Here is a 20,914-nt window from a genome sequence, read left to right as displayed (position 1 = left end):
TTCCAGACTTTTTCTAAACATATCTGTTTGAGGGGGGTGACCATTCCTCACACTATTCAAGATGTAGACACACCATGAGTTAGTCCAGGGGCCTAAACCTGGCTTGTTCTCTATGCTTTTCCCTAGAACTCCTAATATTCAAGTTACTCTTTTGACAAGATCTGCTCAGCAGTGATAAAACTTTCCTGGAGGATAGTTCCCTGAATGCTTTCTGAATGGTAACTGGTATCATTGGGTATATACAGGAGGCATTTCTCCATGTGTGTATCACTTGCATTTATTGACATCATATTTTATTTGCCATTTGGTTGCGCAGTCGGAGTGCTGTGAGCATCCTTCAGCCGCTGTCCAGATTTCTCCAGACCTTTTGGACAACTACTAGCTACTTCTAGTGACCTATTGCTAGTCACAAAATTATTCCAAAGCCACCTCCTCCTTGCATCTGAATCTCCTACCATTTCTTACCTTAATGAACTAAAAAAGTAGGTATTTTCTTTAGCTTCCCCTAGGATGCTCTTCCTTAACTGCCCCACGTATTCTCTGGTAGACCAATTGACTCAAGTATTTTCCAAGTACTTCCTACTCATTCTTTCTCTTTCCTAATTTCCTGCTTAGACGCTGTACACTTTCCAACTGTATTCACTCAGGGTGTATTTTCATTTCTAAATAACCCCTCTGTCTCTCAGAGTAGCTCTTAAACACTGTTAGCAAACCAGAATATTTTCTTGTTCTGCTTTCTTACTCCCTTTGGCTAATCTCTCTTCTGAACCTGCAGCTACGTGAAGGCAGTTACACTGCAGGAAGGCCAACTACAACACAGCAAACCCGGGCGTAAGCATGGATTTACTGGTGTAACCCTGTTTCCCAGACTTCACGCAGCACTTATTTGAATCCACTTTCAAGGGCAATTGAGCATTTTAATAATCTGTTACGGTTGCATCCCTGAAAATAATAATCGTCTGCAGCATAAAAGCTTTTTCCAGTTACAGTGTGCTCCACTAACATTAATTGGTTCAAATCAATGAATTAATTACCTACCTCCACTTTGTCCTCTTTTACTAGAAGGCCTAATACTTCCCATCCTCAAACCTGACAGAGGTTGCGTCATCCATCACGTCATGCTGTTGGCAGATGCGCTGCTCTACACGGGCCTATGAAAGACTCGCGCTCTGTCAGCAGCCATTGGAACAAGATTCAGAGATGGCAGCTTTCAGCTAAATTAGGCATAAAGTTTCCAGAGCTGGGATGAGCCACCAGCTTTCAAGGACTGGAGCCTTGCTGAGATCTTCCTACAGGCAGGGGAAAGACTGCAGTCCTACAGCTGAAGGCTACAAGGAGCATTTTGTGGCAAAAGAAAAAGTACACCTCTTCCACGTGGAAGGGTGTTGGAGGGTAGTCACCTAGAAAGGTCTCCAGCCCTACCATGGTCAGTAGACAAAGAGGGTGACAACAAGCCGGGAAATAAAACACGAGGCCCCTCATTCCCACTGCAATGCCGCTACAGCCTTCACATCGCTCCTGAACTCCAAGGTGTTTGAACAGACTTATTGCAGGGCTTTCCTCGGTATAAAGAGAGCTGATCCTGCCTTGAGGCACAGTAGAGACTAAATGACTTGTTGAAGGCTCTTCCGTTCGTATTTCCTAGGAGACTCTCCTTAGTTCTAACAACACTTCTTTTTAATAAAGATTCTGACTGTCTTAAGCTAATACAGGAAAAGGAACTGCTCGTTGCCACCTTAAGAGCTAAAACTAGTAGCGATGGGAGGAAATTAGATCAAAAGCACACTGGTGTTCTAGTCCAGAAAAACTTCTCAAAAAACACGCAGAAAAATCTATCACCTGGAGATGTAGAGGATACAGATCCTGCAAGTCGGATTCCAGGAGATGGGACTTTTTCCTGCAACTCCATGCCTAGTTACTTTAGCTGTTCTTACAGCATCCTAAAACGATAACTTGTTTTTAAAAGGCAATTTTATAGTGAAACTATTAGCAAAAAAGCCTGCTTAAGCTACCTTGTATGGTAGCAGAAAAGAACATATCTGATGGACCTGAAGCTGGAACACAAAGAGAAGAAACAGTTCTAGGTGTGTTCGCGATTCAGTTGCAACAGCAATTTGGAAGCAAGATGTCGAACGGCCCCAGGACCAAGGTGGCTCCTTTAGAAATCTGTGTATATCGCAAGGTCTTGGAGCTCTACTCCAACCACCAGCACTATGGACTTGTGCCTTGCCCTAACCCATGGCTGCTCAGTCAACAGCCTCTACACCAGAATCCCGATTTAGATGAGGGAAATATTTTGTCTACACCTCAGCAGTGTGAAACCTCCCACGCTGCTGGGGCTGATGCCGTGTTTCCTACAGTGCTCCTGCTCTGCAGGTCCGTTAGGAAGTGTCACAGCCGTTTCCAGTTTTTAAGAACAGCAGGCAAAGCTTAAGCAACTCACCAGAGCTGAGCAAAGACACTGCTTCCTGCTGCATGGACCTGTAGAGAACTACGCTGCAGATCTTGGTAACCCGAGTACAACCAAAAAATCTAACAGAGCTCGTTCCAAGATGAAGAGGCACCATTACTATTGCAGCTCATTCAGCTTCTACTTCAGAAACACATTTGGGAGAAACCCCAAAAACACTGGCCTTTGGAAAAGATTCTGATTTCTGAAGAGAGACCATACTGCCACACAACAGGGAAATTCAGCCTTAGCCTTTTAGTAAGAACCATTAATAATATTGAGGAAGACCCAGACCAGCATACTTAAAATACTGCTATTAGCACATAACAACTCTTGCCTGCTTAGTAAGCTCAGTTCTGTAACTGGACCCTTGCTGTACAAATCAGATTATTTAGAGGGTACAGTTACTACCCATCTTTTCCTCTTTCAGGAAATTTCCATGTCAGTGTTCTTCTGTGGTTGGAGTGGAAATCAGGAACTGTCCTGCAGACACCTGGACACGGGCTGACATAGGAATTTGCTAAGGAAATGCCTCTACTGGGGCTGTACCCAGTGGTCTTTACACCATTAGAGTGAAAACCTAGCAGAAAATGTCATGCACGCATGCTTCAAGCCTTCATCTCTCACCCATACCTGTTGAGTGCCATGGTAACAGTTGCTCCTTGTTGCATCTCCTGAGATGCTGCCACTGCTGCTTCTGCTAACGATGCCACCGCCTGCGTGGCCTCCGATGCCTGCGTCGTCTGGATAGTCATCTCACCCCCCTGTAGCGTTGCCCAGTTCTGCTCCACCTATGGGGAAAAACAAAAAGAAAGGTCCTAGAATTGGACGTCGTCCCATGAATGGATAGCTGCTTCCCAAAATGAAAGAGCCAGATAGTTTTGAGAGGTCTTTGCAGAATCCTGCACATGCTCTGACTCTCTCCAAGAGATGGGGAAAAAAAGAGCACCAGGGGAGGAAGCCCAGGATGCACCTGAGAACACTGCTGGACTCTACAACCCTCTATCAGAAACGAGTGAGTTTCTGTAGTCAGCCCACGATTTTAGCTGCTGTTCTCCATATGTTCAAACTTCAAACAAGAACTTTAGTTTCCTCACGCACATGGAAAACGCCCCCCACAAACATCTGTGAAGCCCCTCAACCTCCCACAAATCCCTCTTGTCCAGCCATGTCCACAACAAAACGGGACAGTGTTGATGGTTGCTGTACGCGGATCACCGCCTGCCAGCCTGGGCAGTTTATGAAGCAGCTGCATTTCTGTGGTGCTGGAACCCCAGCACGGATCACGTCCCCCAAGGAAACGGGCTGCGCTTGTCTCACTGCTTCTATTTGCCTCCACCCATCCGCTGTCATTTTGGCGAACAGTCCATGTTCCCATTCAGGATTTATTTGCACAGCACTTATGAACTCGAATGGGTTTGAGCCAACTGGAATTTCTTTGTGCTGCAGCAATATACCTAATAAAAGAAGATGGCAGATGGAAAGTACTCTGTTCATGTATTTCAGGTACTTTCAATTCCCTTACTTCACACCTTTACGTAGATAGATTTCGTATTACTTAAAGTTCACCCAGTCTCAGTTGCTCATTTTCCACCCAGCCCACATTTCTCTATTTGGGACTTCACCGCTCATGAGATGATGAGTGTATGGCCACAAAATCCACCAGGATGTGAACTAGAAATATGCATTGGACCAAAAAAACTAAAGAAGTGGAGGATGAAGGCCCATCAGCTGACAAACCCTCCTGGCTGCTTTGCAAGACGAAGATCTTCCCCCACCCTCCCATCACTGTTCTCATCCCCATAAACCTTTCAGGCCACTCACCATCTTGCTGAGACTCACAAATAAGAATGCCGTAGAAGGTGATGAAAAAAACCCCCTCAATTTGTTAAGATGGAGAAAGCTAAAAAGCCCACAGAAGCAGAGCTGGCGCAAGGCTCCCCACAAAAGGACAAGTCAATTTTGCTGCCTTTGGGCAAGAAAAGGGTTAGTCCCATCACAGGATGGAGAGGGAGAGAGAAGCTGTCGTGCTCTCACTCACATCTGCTATCACACACTCCTCAGCAGCTGCCAGTCTGGTTTTCCAGCACTTGGGCACAGGCAAAGCTGGCGCTCGTCGTAGCTCTTTAGCCATCCCCAGCCGTCTGACGTTCAAGGCAACTGCTTCATTCTCCTGTGCCCAGAGCTGACCCTGGGCGGAAGGATCCAAAGCAGGGAGGAAGCAGTGAGATAGTGCATTGCGAAAAGGAGAAATGAAGTTGATTTTAGAGAAGGCAACGTCTTTTAGGAAAGATGCAACCAAGTTTGAGTGCCCAGAGAGGAAGAAGTTGCAGATGGTAGAGATCTCGAGAGTCGGATCGAGTTTGTGGTACTCGTTAGCAATGCCAAAACCAAACCGAAGCAAGCCCGAGCTGGGAAAGACACCCTTCCCACCACCATGCAGAAGAGGAACAGACATACATTTTTTCAAATATATGGCAACACACATTTGAGTGATAAGGCAGGTCTCCACTGTGACATACAGTGCCTCGCAAAGATGCCTAAGCTGTTTCAGAACAGGGACGGAGTAAGGGCTGGAAAAGAAGGGGGGACTGTCCAGGCCCTTCTCCACACTACCACGAAGGCTGTGCTGCTGAGATACTAGCGAGCATCCCCGCTTCATGCTGCTCGGCGTCCTATAAACACATCGATTTACCCAGAGCTAACTCAGATCGTCACACAGCAAGAGACAGCAGGACAAAAACATCCCTAGAGAGGCTGCGGATCTATCTGTGCAGAGAAATAGCACCCATCCCCAAAGCGAGTTTACTTTTGCATCTTTATTTTGTCCAAGATATCGCTTAGACGTTCCGTTTACATTAGGAATTAGATGGCTGTGTTCCCCTGATTTCTATTTGCGCCTTTGAAAAATTTCTTGCAGTTCTCAAGAGCTATAACTGATTCTCGAAAACCCTCAAAGCGGCTGCAGAGTACTTCAAGGTCACGGTCCCAGAGCCAGGCTGTTTCCCGGTGGGTCTGAGATGGAAACAGGGTCTGGTGCAGAGCAAAGCTGTTCCGTGCTGCCACCTGTCGCCGTGAGAGCCGCGGCCACGCAGAGCGGACGGACCTCGCCGCTCCTGCGCACCCACTGTCCGGCCAGAAATGCTGGTGTGCGGCAAGGGGACAAAAAGCAACCTGCAGCCTGGTTTAAAAGTGAGTTTGGGGGTGAAGAGGGGGGGGAAAAAAAAATAATAATTTTTTGTTTTTTTAAATCTTCATAATCTTAAAGGAATGTTCCTTAAACACAGGCAAAAAACCTTATTGCTCGATTAAAAAAAAAAAAAAGTGGAAAAATAAATGCATGTAAATTTGAGCGTTCAGATTTGGGGATTGAAATGGTCTGATCAAGTCCTCAACAGAAGCAACTTTGCCAAGTCGTAAAGCAGCGGAAGAAACTTTCACAGTAAACGGAACGGTAACTCGGCAGTATCTCCTGTTGTCTCTACACTACTGTGCATTTATACAGCTCGCTCTGGGATTTACTTGCAAACCTCCCTAAAAGCTGCAGCAAAGGAACAGTCTCGTTTTGTCCAGAGATCAGCGGCCAAAGAATCACAGGATTTGCCCACAGCCATGCAATATCCTTTGCTAACCACAGGCTCAACATACCCCAGGCATCGCTCCCAACCCTGAACTGACAAACCAGCACTCGGGATCTACAGCACATACAAAAGAGTTGCTCAATACGAATACACAAATGTGTACTTGTGTAGGTCATTTAGTCTTTATCTGCTACAGCAGATCTCACAAAATAAATAATCTATAGGAGATATCAAAAATTGTATGGAATTCAGAACTGAGGCTTCCACCATAATTGCGTTTGTACAGTCCTGAATCAAAATGACAACGGTTCAGCACTTTCTATATAAAATTTGAGAGTCTCGTGTTCACGTGTACGTTAACCTTAACACTGCAGGGTGGGGAAGCAAGGCTTGGTGTTTTCTGTGACCACTTAATTCTAGAAAATACTTAACTTTATCGAAGTTCAGATAGGACAGTTCTGGTTTGTGGACCATGAACATGACCCAGGTCCTTACCTCTCCATCAGTCACTGCAGAATAATTGACTTGTGCGACGGTAACTGTGGTAGGCAACTCTGAGGCATCAGCCAGCGTGGCAACTGTAGCACCAGTGCCAACCTATGGAAGTCAACAAAATGCAGCTGAACACATTTGTTATTGCAGGAAAATGTCCACATAATTCAGGCAAAGGGAGACTCAAATGCTCTCAGATTAAAAAGCATCGCACCCACAGAGAATATTAGTAATTGCAGAGCTCACAAAAAATAGGGAGCTGTCTCAAAGGGCTGGGGGAGGAAATCACACGCTAGAGCCACATTAATCTATGGTAGCTTCCAGAGCGGATATGGCCCAGAAGCAAGTTTTGCACAGCCCTCGTGCTGTCCCCTGCGTTCACAAGGGAGACGGAGTCCTTGCTGTTCTCCCAGCCTCGCAAAGAGCCACTGTGGGACATTGCTGCCGTTCCCAGGTGTGAGCATGGGAGCCAACACGCTTCTCCCACAGGGTGGAAGTGACGTGAAAAAACCGCAGGGCAGTCCTGGATCAGAACACCCTGCACATCAGTCCTCGTTTATAACACTCCTTGCTTACCGTTCACTGGGTCTCTCATCTCCAGGCACTTGGCAAACTTTAGCTCATCCTCAATACCCCATTGCCTTTGGAAATTACCTTTTCCCCATTTAACAGCTGGGAAAAGACAAAGGCAGGGAGATGTGCAGCTCTGCTTCTAAGGAGAATTAAACCTATAAATGCTGGAAAGTCAATGGGATCTCAGGTGCCCAGCACCTAAAAGAACACTAGTCAAAGGGAAAATGTCTGTTAGCAGGTGAGCAGAACCAGCTTGGCAAGTCTGCCGGGCCTCGGTGGGGGGAACAGAAAGCTGTAACAATCGCTGAAAAGCTTTCATTCGCAAAAAAACAAAACAAAACAAAACAAACCCACGTACCATGTTTTTATCTTCATGGTTGTGAGATGAGAACAGCCAACAGAAAATGATGTTTGAGATTTCACTAAAAACGTGACGCTCAAGAGGAACAAACCGCTGGGCCAGTTAGGTAGGAGAGGGCAGTGGTGGTTTGGAGGCAGGGGCACAGGGGAAACTGAGGTTCAAATCCCACACCCACGAGGAGCTCTTGGGAAGTTTCAAGAGAGCACTTAAATTTTTGACATCCTGAGCTGCCAGAACCTGCCTCCCCACACGGGGAACGCAGGAAAAACAGCAGCACCACTGAGCCACTGCCTGAACGCAGCCTCTTCTGCCCTGAATTCCCCTCTGTAAAATGGTGTAAGAGGCATCCTTACCGCAGGGGGCATCATGAGGATCAATATTTATTTGGTGTGTGTAATATCTATATTACACTTTAGGTGTAAGATGAAGAACAGGGGGCACAGAAATATTTAATGCCATAAATGAAGCTGTGTTTCACGCCATTAGAGAAAGGCAGTCCCACCACCTCTCCTCCCATCGCTCCATCCCATTGTCTCCACAGGTGTTGTGTGGCCACATTATGAACTGTATTTGTTCATAAACAGGTTCATTAAACTCAGCTCAGATCCCTGAATCGCTTGACCAAGTAGCTGCAGAAACGCTTGTACTGCCATAACAGGAGAACAAGGGACAGGAGCGGGGAAGAGAGAAGATGAGACTGCTTCTTTGGGTGCGAGCATTGGGTTAACAAGCCTGTGGGCTAAGACATACAGATAAAGACAAAATTCTTGAAGGACAAGTTAAGCTACCAAAAGGAGTTCGCTCTAAACCACCTCCCTGACGCAGGCAACTCGATCCCAAGTCAGCCGTGCTGGAAATGGAAAAGCCAGAGGGTTTCACTCACCTGGATGAGGGACACGGTGCCATCAGGGTTACTGAAGGTTTGTACCACTGTCTGTGATGGCACCAGGTGCGCTATACTATGTGTGGTCGTAGTCTGCTGCTGCGTCTGCTGATCCTCAAACGCGTAGAGCAGGTCTTCACGCCCGTGCTGCTTGTAGCAGTTCTTCACGATAGTCCGCAATGCTTGGGTCCATGACACCTACCAGCAGAATGAGAGTGAAGAGTCAGTGTAAAAAAGTTTTCTGAACCACTGCAGTGCTGCTACTGCTGCGATCTGCATGTTTATCTTTACTGGGGTTTATTGGGCAGTTTTCAACAAATTCTCAAACAAACAGAATCACAGAATCGTATAGGTTGGAAAAGATCTTTAAGATCATCGAGTCCAACCGTAAACCTAACACTACCAAGACCACCACTACACCATGTCCTAAGCACCTCATCCAAACGTCCTTTAAATACCTCCAGGGATGGCGACTCCACCACTTCCCTGGGCAGCCTGTTCCAATGTTTGACAACCCTTTCAGTGAAGTAAAATTTCCTAATATCCAGTCTAACCCTCCCCTGGCGCAACTTGAGGCCATTTCCTCTTGTCCTATCACTTGTTACCTGGGAGAAGAGACCGACCCCACCTCTCTACACCCTCCTTTCAGGCCGTTGTAGAGAGCGATGAGGTCTCGCAAACAAAAGGCCCCAATACCTAATCCCTCTCTCCTCATCTGCTCCTTTCCCCAGGACTCAGAAATCACCCTGGAGAGCTATTGCATTGCTGTGTACTGATACAGAACGAGCACATCTGGCCAAGGGAAAGGGAAGCTTCTCAATGAAATCTGTTTTGCCAGCTTTCAAGGAATTCTAACTAAAGGATTGGAGCTGACAAGTAGAAAACCATCCCTACCTAGGAAAGGACTGGCTGCCACAGCACCATTTCCAGCCTCGCTAGGCATCCCTCCCCATCCAGCCAGCCCTACATCAGCCTGCACAAGTCCTGCCCCTTGCACACCCTGGCAGCTTTCTTTCATTCTCTCCATGTGACAGGTTGGTAGAAACATCACCTGCCTACGGGATCCGTGGCCATAACTGATACCCAAGACTTTTTCACTCAGTTCTCTCACTCTTTTTTTTTTTTTCCTAGCTCCCCTGCACATCCTTGACTACTTCCCTTTAAGTACAAAGGTCCCTGCCACTCAGGATGCGACAGTATCCCTTCGAAGGCTTCAAGAGGCCACGATACAGACGCTACGGTAAATGACCTGCATACGGAGGGTAGACTTGTCTTAGGCTGGGTAGGCTGCTTCATAAGGCCACAGAGACGAGCAGGTTCTGCAGCTAGTGAAAAGGGCACCCGCTGCAGAAAGAGATGTGGTTCAAATACCTGCTTGTCACACAACCCCGGCAGGGACAGAGCAGATTGAAGGTCACGCCTCTCTCATCTCATTGCTCTCCCAGGCTGAATGTCTGACACAAAGTCAAGGAAGGGCCAACGTCATAGCTTCTTCTGTCACTCGAGGGGAAAACTATTCCCACAAAAACTGGTCGCAAGCCTCTGCGCTCAACTGGAAAGCGGACAGACATGGGATACACACCCGCTGCTTCTGTTCCTCTGTGCGGACGTCGCTGCGAACGTTGGCCCATGGAATGTCCTCAGGCCACCAGATGGGTTTGCAGCTTTCCTTGCCCCAGCCTGGTTTCCCGCGACCCGTGGAATACTTCAGCATCTCAGGGATGAAAGCTCGCAGCTGTGCCTGGAACAAACCACGTAAGAGGGTTGAGAATTTTTTTAGGAACTCGTATCTCTGGTAGTTTTGAGGTGCATAGTACAAAGTTATTACATTTAACTTCCATCCTGTTGGAACCATCAACTGGAAGAGGCCTGAATGCCTAAGGAAGATGGACAAATACTTTACCATCTTCTCCCAAGACTCAGCTGAGAACAGCTTAGTAGCATGTGGAAGAGCAGAAACGAAGTTAAGTCAGCCAATTACAACAATAAGCCACAAACACACACTGTATTAACACACTTTGTGGTTTAACACTACCACGAAGAGAGCTAACCAACCTGAGAGGGAGGAGAAAAAAACCCAACAAAACAAAAAACCAACAAAGAATGAGAATAATGCAGGAAAAAGCCACACTCAATGTCCCCACGGCCACAGGAACTCAGGTGTGAGCTGATGTACACGTTACAGAGATGCTGCAAAGAGGATGGAGCTTCAGTGAGCTGCCTCAATGTAAAACACAATCTCACACATATACTTCTCCACCCCTGCAGAACATAACATACACTGGACTAATTTTCTGAATCTATTTTTGACTTTTCCCAGTGTGGGGACACCTTTCAACCATTTTACTTCTCTTTAGCACCTACAAAAACTGGTCACCTAGTGACCGCCTTTACTATCAGGAGACAATACCTTAAAAATAGACTTGCAAAGCAAATCGAGCAGATATGTCACCAAGAGCAAGTAATATCCTTAGCGTTATCAAAGAGAATACAAAACTCACACAGGGTTTTATGAAACATTTGGTTTTTGTACTGGGAACTGCCTGGAACCTCAGGAAAAGCCCGGTTCAGCTGCAGGAACAGAGCAGGAAGAGAAGCAGCACTCAAGACCACATACGTCAGAGAAAACCACGTTAACTTAAAGCGAAATAGCTGCATTTAAGAACACCTCCCTGCATCCTTTCATAGCTTTAAGAGTTATTTGGGCTTGTGACAGTGCCGCTGTCCTCGGGAGCCCTCGGGCCACCTTACAGCCCCGAGACACCTGCACGTTCAGGGCTCTAGGGCACAGCCATGGAAGAGCGTGACGGGTCCAGCATCGATTGGTGCCACAGCCACAACGCGGTCCCAGCTAGCAGAGACACAGGTCAGCTCACAGAGGACTTCTCACCCATCCCTGATATTCTGCCATAACAGTGTCCATTCCTCCAAGCCATGATCCTGCTTGAATGATATCCCGGTTCCAGTCTGGATATTGTATCCATTGGCTCCAAGCTGTAAATCAACTCATTTACAAGCTGCCTTTTCCACGTTAGCATAGGGAGTATGTGCTAAAGTCTCCTCTAACATCCGTCAGACAGAGGAAGGGAGGAATGCTTCAGAGGAACAGGAGACTGCAGATTGTCTCTCTGGTCTCTGCAAAAAGCCTCAAGCCCCTAAGCACACTGCTAAATGCACTAGGATCTGCACTGGCTCTTTTGGACACTGGACTGCTCTTCAAAGCCAGAGCCCAGCTAGAAGATGTACCACGGGCCCTAGCTTACACAGTTAAATTGTGAAAAATTGACGTGTGTTTTGGTAAAAAGAAAACAATTTGTTTGTATGCATGATTTACTACATTGCATACAGTTTGCAGCCGTGGCTAGGGACTTTAAAGGTAATAAAAATCCAGTATACTTGTGGGTCCATATATAGCATATCTGCTGCACACCGTAGAAGAACCACTCCTGCTCAGAGAAGCAGCTGCACTTCAGTTCCTCCACTCCATGGACATCCCGAGCCATCTCGGAGAAGCCGTACCAAAACCCTGAATTATAAACGGAGGCACAAAAAAGCCACCAGCTCGCCCACGCTCACACACAGCGTCAACCACTTTGGTGCCCTTTTTTCCAGCCCAGGCCAAGCCTGTCCATGATGCAACTTCCCCATCCGTACTGTAGGGTCGACAGTCACCCTGACATGCGTCAGGATTCTTGGTCGAGGCCCCATTTATTCAGTCAAACAAACCTGCTAGCGGCATTGAGTTGCCTGGTGCAAAAACAGTTAAAAGCTCCTTCCCAGAATTGCTATCTGCAAGCCATGCTCCTTGTTACCAGATGGATTAATTACTGGTCCTAGGGAGTTCAAGGGCTCAAGCTACTCAAGGCACTTGTTAAGGAGGGTTTGCCTTTAATCCACCAGGGAGACAATCAGCAGCGGCATTACAACCTGCTCCAGCGCAAGGACTTCTCTAATTAGTGCCATAACGAGATCTCACCCGGGCAGCTCGCAGGGCTCCGACACAGGCTACGGCACCGAGACAAAGACCCCGCATCTCTCAGGGCACAGCTGGGAGGAACCGGTGCGACCGCTTCATCTGCGGGAGCCACGCGTTCTGCTGACTCCATCCGTGAACCACATGAAAATCAAATCTCTGCTAAAAACAGACAGCAGCTCACTCCGGTTTGCATGGCTGTCAGCTCTGGAAAGGGCTCCTTTAAGCCATATAATCTCCAGTATGGATGGTTTGAGAGAAACTGTAAGAAATGTTTCTTTCACACCCTTCGGTACACAGACTGAGCGTCTTCTAAATTTCAACATTAAGCTCAAGTGTTAGCGGCAGTGAGCTAATCCTGATTCTACCATTTGCAACGGCCCAAAGCACAGATAACCGCGCTCCGCTGCTGGAAACAAGCTGTCCTGCATGCAGGGCACCAAGCAATGCTCCAGTCTTAAGGTTTATGCCCTGCTAAGGAAAGTGGTTTCTAGAAGGGAGCAAAACCTGTGGCTGGGAATTTTCTACCTGTCCCCACAGCTCAGCCTCAGGATCTCCAAAAAGCAGCGCCCGGGAAAAGCAAAGTCAGTTCCACGCAGGACCTCAGCTGCGCCGGGAAGTGGAAGAGGGCAGAGCAGCAATCGCAGCAAAGCACCCAAGTGTTTTGTTCACTGGCCCTTCTTTTTGCAACAGCCAATCTTAGACTAAATGTTCTTGAAGTTTAAAAGTTCCAGTTAATGTTTAAGCATTCCATTTAAAAAGCCAGGCATCTGTCATGGCAGCAACCAAGCTGTCATCATGAATTTCCTGCTATGAAAACCCACATGGCCCTGACCGAACTCTGCAAGGTCTCATTGCCGGGTGCTTTCTGGCAGGCAGGATGAGAGCAGGCTTGCCGCTGTCATAAATTCGTCACGGCAAAGATGAGACCGAATGTCAGCCTGGGTGTCCTCAACAAGCAGCGATGGCACTCAGCACCCAGCAGATGCAGCAGTTTATACCTGGCCACAGGAGTCCGACCCAAAATTAACCACCTGGTCATCAGTGCAAAAAGCAGGAGGTGCTGTGGATCTCCCCACAGAAGTGTCTGCTCACAGATTTACTCTTTATGCAAATCTTTCTTCTCTTCCACCCTGAAACCGTGGTCAAGTCATAAGAATGAGTGACTAGTTCTAATGTTTCAAAGGGGCACACCTGGGGACCAGGCTGTCCCTCTCGGGATCACCACCTCCTAGCAGAGTTTGGAGATCTGAGCGCTGGACGTGACTGTTTGTTCTTGCTGGAAACGAGGCACGATGCAGGCTCTGAGCTTAAATGCTGTAAAAGCAGGCAGCTGCCTGCATGGCAGTTAGAAGTATACACTCATCCTCGTATCCAGTACCTCACAGGACTTGCCACCCTTCCCACTCCGCTGGAACAACCGTCCAGTGCTAGAGCTCAGCTGCACGGGGGACCCGATTCCTAACTCTGGGGTGCCTCCACCGCAGAACAAGGATGATCCCTCTGCCACACGGTGACGACCTGCTGGGAGAGCAGAGACACAGGCTGTCCCCATAGCACACCTCTGACGTGGACCAGAAGGGAGCACCAGCAAGCCTCGCACCACGGCGATGGGGTCCAGCACTGCGGCATCATCCCTGCCCCTCCACGGAGAGGATCTGACAGCTGCAAACTGAGTTTAGTTACCGTCTTTCGGTGCTTGGCTTCTCCCACATACAAACTGACACGTACATAAAGATTTCTGCTGTTTGTGCTAAAGCTTTTTGCAGGGCAGTATGCAAAGAGACGTCAAGATGATTTTTGAGAGGCGCAGATAACTTTGTTGGCTTGTATAAGCAGCCTGCAAATCATAGGGGCACATTAAGTTTAAAAAAAAAGTCAGATTAAAGGACAAATCACCTGTCCAAAAAAAGCATAAACAAATTCTAGTGACCTCAGTGAGAGCCGACTAAAGCATCGACCTCAGCATTGTCCAATCTTATTCCTTAATCATATCAGCGAGCAACCGAGAACAAGTTTAGCGGCAAACTCAGGTCTGACGTATAATGTCAACGTAGCCAAAGTCCATAAAGTAACGAGATTTCTCCGTGTAATGGCTGCAGGGTAAAAGCCCCACTGCAATACCTTTTTTTTTCTGCACAGCCAAGGTGGGTGATGCTCTCTGTTCGCAAGTTTATAGAAGCATCCTTGCCCAGGCTAGTAAAGGCTTTATTTCCCTCCAGACCACCAGGGAAGCAGAGCAATTAAAAGGAGGGTTATTTCCATCTCCCCGTTGAGGAGCTAATGCCTCTACCTCCTGCCTGCTGACACCTGCAGCTGCTGAAAGCAGAGGCCTCGTTTTTCCACTCCCTGTGACACACCTCTTAATTGTGCTGCCCAATTTATATTTATAAATATTTCGGTTTTCCATAGGGCTTTGTGCAACTTCATTGAAAAAGCTCATTTCTTGTTAGCAAATACAAAGAACTATATTGGCAGCTCTGGGAATCCAGGTTCCTACAAAAAACGATGGCGCTTCTGGCTGTGCAACAGGGTGCAGCGATGCAGGAGTCAGAGTTATCATCCACTCTCTCAAATGAACATATTTCAACTTGCGATTGCGGCCAAAAAAAAGACAGCACGGTGTCCTCGTTATGTCCAGCATATCTGTAGTTTGTTTCTATTTAAAGTTTGCCCCCAAGTCTGGCAAAAACTCTAGAGCAGCTGGATGCTTTCAGCAACAAAATCATCTCCTAAGCACCATGTGCCCCATCTTACTCCTTGAAAATTTTACAAGACGACAGACCTGCTGGGTTGTGAAAATCCACCCAGGAGTCTGCAGTCCTGTCCACTAATTCTAGCGCTCTGCCCTCACGTGGCCTGCAGCTATTCAAGGATCTCAAAATTTTTAAAGACATTTACAAAACATCATCCCTATATGACATGCGGGGAAACCGAGGCAACGCAGCGCTGGGTGCGCACAACACGCGTGCACACCGTAGCGGTTGGGCTAACCGGGACAGCGATGGTTAGCCAACTGCGGCATGAAAAGCGTGGACTCTGTCCACAGCTTGGGAGAAAGCTTCTTCACAAAGCTGTTTTGAGTTATCACGTTGCACCAAAAACACAAGGGCAGCTCCTAACAAGACGCTTGTTTTACCATAATGCAGCACGAGAGGACTTGAAATAAGAGGATCTACGTTGCCACGCTGTTGCATCAGCAGTTTGCACGCTTGCTGACCGAAGGCTCTGCAGAACATGGAGAAGAAAAACCGTTTCCCATTTAAGAGAGCCACAAAAAGCCTGGGAACACAGAGGTGTTGCATGTGGGGGGAAACAGAAAAAAAAAAAAAAAAGCCTTGCCAGCAACTAGTGCCTCGGCCTGGAGAGCTGCTTCACACGTGGAAATGCAAAGCAATCAAACCCCAGGGGCAACTTGGCTTGGCCAAATCTTTGTGCAAGATTTCCTGAAGACCAAGGCCATGGCATGTTTAGAAGAAAAAAAAAAAAATCTCCAACCTTATTTTTAGCTTAACATGAAAAGTATTAGTATTTTGTCCATAGAATTCTATGGATATTAGTATTTTATCCATAAAATAGAAGCAGAAAACACTTCAGCAACCTTTGACGTTAAAATATTTAATTTCCAACTCTATTACAAAAAATAAACAATATGCATTATAAATCCAGCTGAAGGCTTCTCTGAAGTGAGAGCGTGTCACTTTTATTGCTGCTTTGATGGCACGTGCAACATTAACAGCCAAAGAGTTGACAGATCTTTTTATTGGCCCTTTTATACGTGCACATATTCTGCGCACTGCAAACCAGAAAAGTTTCTCAGATGTGTTACTGGACTGCAACAACCTCACATCCTCATCTCATTCATCCACACTCATTTCTCTCTCGCTCTCTCTCTCATTTCTTTCCACCACTCCACCAGCAACAGCGCATTTGCTTTGTTCCTTCCTCAGAGCCCGTGCGCTGTGAGTACGAGCACCTCCAGCTTCGCTACTCGCACCGCGCGACGACGGCCTCCCTCTGCCCGAGCAAATCTCCACATAGATGTCTCCTTCTCCTTGTTTTAAGTCCTAGGCACTTCTCTTGCTGTTACTCAGCTTAATTACTACAATGACGAGGCCATGAAGAAGTCAGATAAACACAAGCTTTTTGTTCGCCAATACAAATTAACTCAGAGCTACATACCTGTGATCTTTGGACGGTCTTTCATTTTACTTTAAAAGTTAAATGTTTCCATTTTTTACTTTCTATTTCCATAGGAAACTGTTAATGATGCAAAACAAAAGCTGCCTGTGAACAGCTCTTGCAGATCCCACCTTTCACAGCGGCTTAAAAATCTAGCAACTAAGTTTTGTCTTACGTTGTCACGGATTAGGAACATGATCTGTTATCAGCCAAGGCACAGTAGATTTCTTTGTAAAATTTTATTAGAAGTGTGAGCTTGTCTGATTCCACCTAAGTAATGGAAATGGTGTTTTGACCAGAATGTGATCTTTCTGCAGAGCACAGAGGAAATCCACACACCTTTGCTCTACTACCACACCTCTTTGTACGTTGCCCAAAGCCTCCGACCTTCCCATCTTGCTACGCCCTCTGAAGAAACTGGCTTTCGGCATTTAAAATTTGTGGTGCTGCATCAGACCGAGCGTATCCAGAGCCTCCTGCAAAACGCACTCACCTGCATTCAGATCCTGCACCCCAGGGGAAGGAGATTTCCCTACAGATGATCCCTCCCACACCAAGGACGCTTCCCTGGGGGGTCCCCTCCACTTTCTCCTAGCAATAACGAGGTCGGCAAAGGGCTGGACCTGGAGAGAAAGGGAGTCCCCCCACATCCCTAGGGCAGATGACTCCCTGGCTCCATCAGAATTATCTCGCTCAGGGTCTGACCTGGAGTTAAACCATCAGCAAGCTCCCCTCTGCTCCAATCCACAGCAGAAAACAGAGGAGGGAACGAACTAGAGACACAAGAAGTGTCCAAGGAGGATAAGCCAAAATGGTACTCCACAGGCGACCTTCCTGACCTCAGTGCTAAAAATCACTGCAAAATGCGGAACAAATATCCTCCCTGTTCGTAGTTTATGGGAGGTGACAAAAACAGCTCAAAGGAGAATGGTCCCAGCAGCCTGAGCTCTAGTCCTTACCAGCATCTCTACTGTTTCATGTGGAAAATAAACACCAATAACAAAGCTTCACATCTAACTACTACCTGAGCTGTTACAGTCCCGTGGGAAAGAAGAGATCAAATGCATCCCCTGGAGATGGAGACATAAGCTCCACCGCAAAATAACAGGATGTGACTGCAAGATGCCAATCTCTCTCTGGTTCTGCCACGTCTGGTTGCTTACCTGGGTCATCTTGTCCACCGAGACAGGAATGCCATCGATGGTGAGGGGCGGCAACTCTGAGTTAACCTCCTGAGGTGCAGGAGCATGCTCCGCTAGTGCAGACTCCAGGTCTTCCAGAATCATGCTCTTGTACTTGCGTACCTGTGGGGAATCGTTAAGCTCAGGTAAACAAGGTAAGGAGCACCAGGAGAGGTGAGGGCAAGGACGCAGGGCCAGCCACCTTCCCCAAGGTGCTGCAGAACAGAAGGAGCAAACAACGTCACAGCTGGCAAGAAAAAATTCCCTACTGGCCCCGAAGACTTGGCCGCATCGAAGAGCTGATGATGAAACATCAAGTAACACTGGCAAGTGGAAGTATTTACGGGATTAAAAGAAAAGTTCTGAAGCAAAACTTATCACAGTCAGGATCTGCTCTATTTACTGTCTGGTCTGCAACAAGGTGCAAGCACTGACAGCCGAGCTGAGTTCAAACACGTCATCACTACCTGCTCCCTCTGATTTTTAATCCAGGATATTCAATGCTGGTGAGAGGTACTAGGCAACCATTCATGCAGAGAAGACAGGACCTCAGTGCTACCTTCATGTCCATACAATCTGAACTCCTGTTTTCCAGGGTTTTAAACCTGACCTTCAGATCACTACCAGGCTTGCAAGGCTGCCTTGAGCAGAATGAAACCTGCGGAGAAGGTGAGCAATTTATTACATAGCTTTTCCTACAGACACCTACCACATTCTCCAAGGGTGCAGCACCGAATACTTTAAAGACAGGATTGGGTTTGGAGGGTGAGATGCACAGAACGATGGCCTGCTGCCCCACTCTGGTGGTATACTCATCCAGCGTGGCTCGGAGCTTCCTGAAACAGAGACATAAACCAGTGAACAGGTATCAGCTGAAAGCCCGGTAGAAACACAACCCTTCGCATTGTAAACTCCCTTTCTTAATGCCACCCGTTCACAAACCAGGCGAGAAACGGAGCCCCAGCTGGTCAGATTAGCCACATATACTGCTTCTTCCTCTGCTCCCGCAGGCCTGCTGCGTTCCCTGCAGTCACCCAGCAGCTCAAATATCAATTATTCTCCCTCCTCTCCTTTTTCCATTGATGTAAAAAGTAAAGAGAAATCACCAGAGCAGCAAAGCTAGGACAGCAAGAGTCTGCATATCCACTCTGTCACCGTCTAAGTGTATTAGGAATACAAAACTTGTAAGGTAAAGAACTTGAATGATTCAACAAGAGAGGACTGCAAACACAAGTTATTTTACATCCAGCCTCATAACAGTGCATTGCAATTCTCTAGTACCAAAGGCCTGCGCAAACCAGAACTGTGCGCGTTCAACCGACAACTACACGACAGGCAAGAACCAGAAATATTGCAACAGCTCAGCACAGGAAACCCATGTATTCAGACCCCTGCCACATCAGCAAGTCCCTTTGGAATGATCTCTCTGTGGGAAGAAAATGTTCCATCATATATTTTCCGCCCCTTGTTCACTTTTAAGCAATGCAAGAGCATGTGTCAGAAATGTTGGCAGAAACTCATAAAGCAAGAGAGAAGTAGCAGTTATCACCAGATAACCTGAGCACTCCATAAGGTGACAGTTTAGTATCTGCCCCGGTCATTTCTGAACCTGCTGTCAGTAGCAGACGTTGCCAAAAAGCGCCAACACCACCACCGGCTACAGAGAGATCCCAGAATCAGAAACTGCAACTTCCCACTCGATGCACAGTGGTGTAAATATCAAGCACAAACATGTCAAACTCATCAGAGCGCCAAAAAAAGATGCATTTTGTCAGTAACTTGCATGTAGTAAAATGAAGTAGTTGCATGAAGGGAGAAGAAATAATTCCTTTAAATAGGAGTTTCTTTAAAAAGATATTGTTCACATTTCAAGAGAGAAAAGAATTTGCTCTTCAGAAACGTTGCAAACAAACATGGCTGAGTCAGCAGAGTTGGGGGAAGGAGGAAAAAACAGAATGGAGCTATTAAAAAAAGGGAGTCCACTCCCAGGGAATATTATTTAACACTAACCCTGCTCCACTTCGTTCCAGTTTGATCATATGCAAAGGGTACTGTGGGACTCAGCAGATGAGTAAGCAGAATATAAGGAAACCAACTTAATTTCTCACCAACTTTACAAGAGTTAGAACAGGAGAGGAGGAGAAAAGGCGAAACTCTGGCCATCGCTGTTTCAGTGCATTAAGTGTGCACCAGGAGGAAGGCAGCAAGAAACGGGGTGACAAATCCCCCAGCCCTTGTGAGATAACCCAATTAAATCCAAACCAGTTTAAAAAGCAACAATTGCTTTGTTCCAAAACCTAGTAAATAGTACCAGCCAGTATTTACAAATGTTTCCTGAAGATGGAATTGCAGGTGATCTCTCCAGGCTTGCGGAAAGCCTGTGCAGGCACTTCAGCACCAGCGCTCCTAGGTGGCCATCAGGCGGGCAAACAGCCTTAGAGCACCTGCAATGCAACACCCGAAGGGCTACGGAAGTTTGGTGTCTATAGAGCAAGTTTCTAAAGCCAAAGAAAGTGTTTCAGCTCTGGCGGGCATCTCCCCTCCATTATTCTCCCCCAACACTGTGCACTACAGGCTGGGTCCATCGTCAGCGTGGAGCTCACACAACAGGGTCTGCTGGCAAAGGAAATTCAGGTACACACACACTAGATTTATTCACAGGATCATTTCATAACGCAGAAAAGACTTTTTTCATTAGATAGATAAGTCCTTCGTGCCACTGCAGAGCTGGGGTATGGCTGTAGCTCCAGATTCTTAGGCCAACTGCTGTTAAAGCCACTACGAATATCTTGCAAAGCAATGTTACCATGACAGATATAACTTGTGACTAGCTGGGGTTCAAACAGAACGGTGGATCCCACCAGAATGGTCATGTCAGTCCTGGTGATCATAATATCACATTAAAGATGAGTAGAGCTGCAATTTAACCCATTGCTGCAAACTGAAACATAGTTCTTGGGTTCCAGAAAAGATGCCCCAAAAAATCCCCAAGCTGGGCAACTTCTGGGCAGCACATGGTCTCACCACGCACGGCACTGGAGACAGATCGAGGATGCAGACCGAGGCGTCAGAGTGCAGGCAGGAGTCCTTACCGTAGCAAACGTGTCTGCTGCCTCTTGCGGATTGACGGGTTGGATTCAAAAACGTGTGGTCGCTTTCGTTTTTTACCCGTTGCCACGGCAGCAGCTGCTGCCATCCCCACAGGGCCTGGAAATCAAACCACAAAGGGGGAATCAGCA

At 47.1% G+C, this 20,914-nt stretch overlaps 1 protein-coding gene across 6 annotated transcripts in view; it reads right to left on the bottom strand.

Moving 5' to 3' along the window:
* The window catches only part of NRF1 (nuclear respiratory factor 1), a 74,172-nt gene that overhangs the window by 30,852 nt on the left and 22,406 nt on the right, over positions 1-20,914 (bottom strand). For 4 of the 6 annotated variants that reach the window (XM_075511541.1, XM_075511464.1, XM_075511619.1 and 1 more), the window contains exons 3-10: positions 20,768-20,882; positions 18,385-18,511; positions 17,658-17,798; positions 9,922-10,080; positions 8,340-8,537; positions 6,526-6,627; positions 4,491-4,640; positions 3,083-3,240 (exon numbers count right to left, since the gene is read on the bottom strand). In XM_075511541.1, coding sequence (XP_075367656.1) covers positions 3,083-3,240; positions 4,491-4,640; positions 6,526-6,627; positions 8,340-8,537; positions 9,922-10,080; positions 17,658-17,798; positions 18,385-18,511; positions 20,768-20,882 — 1,150 coding nt within the window. The remainder of the gene's footprint in view (positions 1-3,082; positions 3,241-4,490; positions 4,641-6,525; positions 6,628-8,339; positions 8,538-9,921; positions 10,081-17,657; positions 17,799-18,384; positions 18,512-20,767; positions 20,883-20,914) is intronic. The other 2 variants (XM_075511707.1, XM_075511791.1) reach the window with 1 other exon arrangement.

This window comes from Mycteria americana, chromosome 1, assembly GCF_035582795.1.
Source record: "Mycteria americana isolate JAX WOST 10 ecotype Jacksonville Zoo and Gardens chromosome 1, USCA_MyAme_1.0, whole genome shotgun sequence".
Taxonomy (NCBI): Eukaryota; Metazoa; Chordata; class Aves; order Ciconiiformes; family Ciconiidae; genus Mycteria; species Mycteria americana.
The sequence above is the reverse complement of the archived record's forward strand: the minus strand, read 5'-3'. Positions and strand labels throughout refer to the sequence as shown.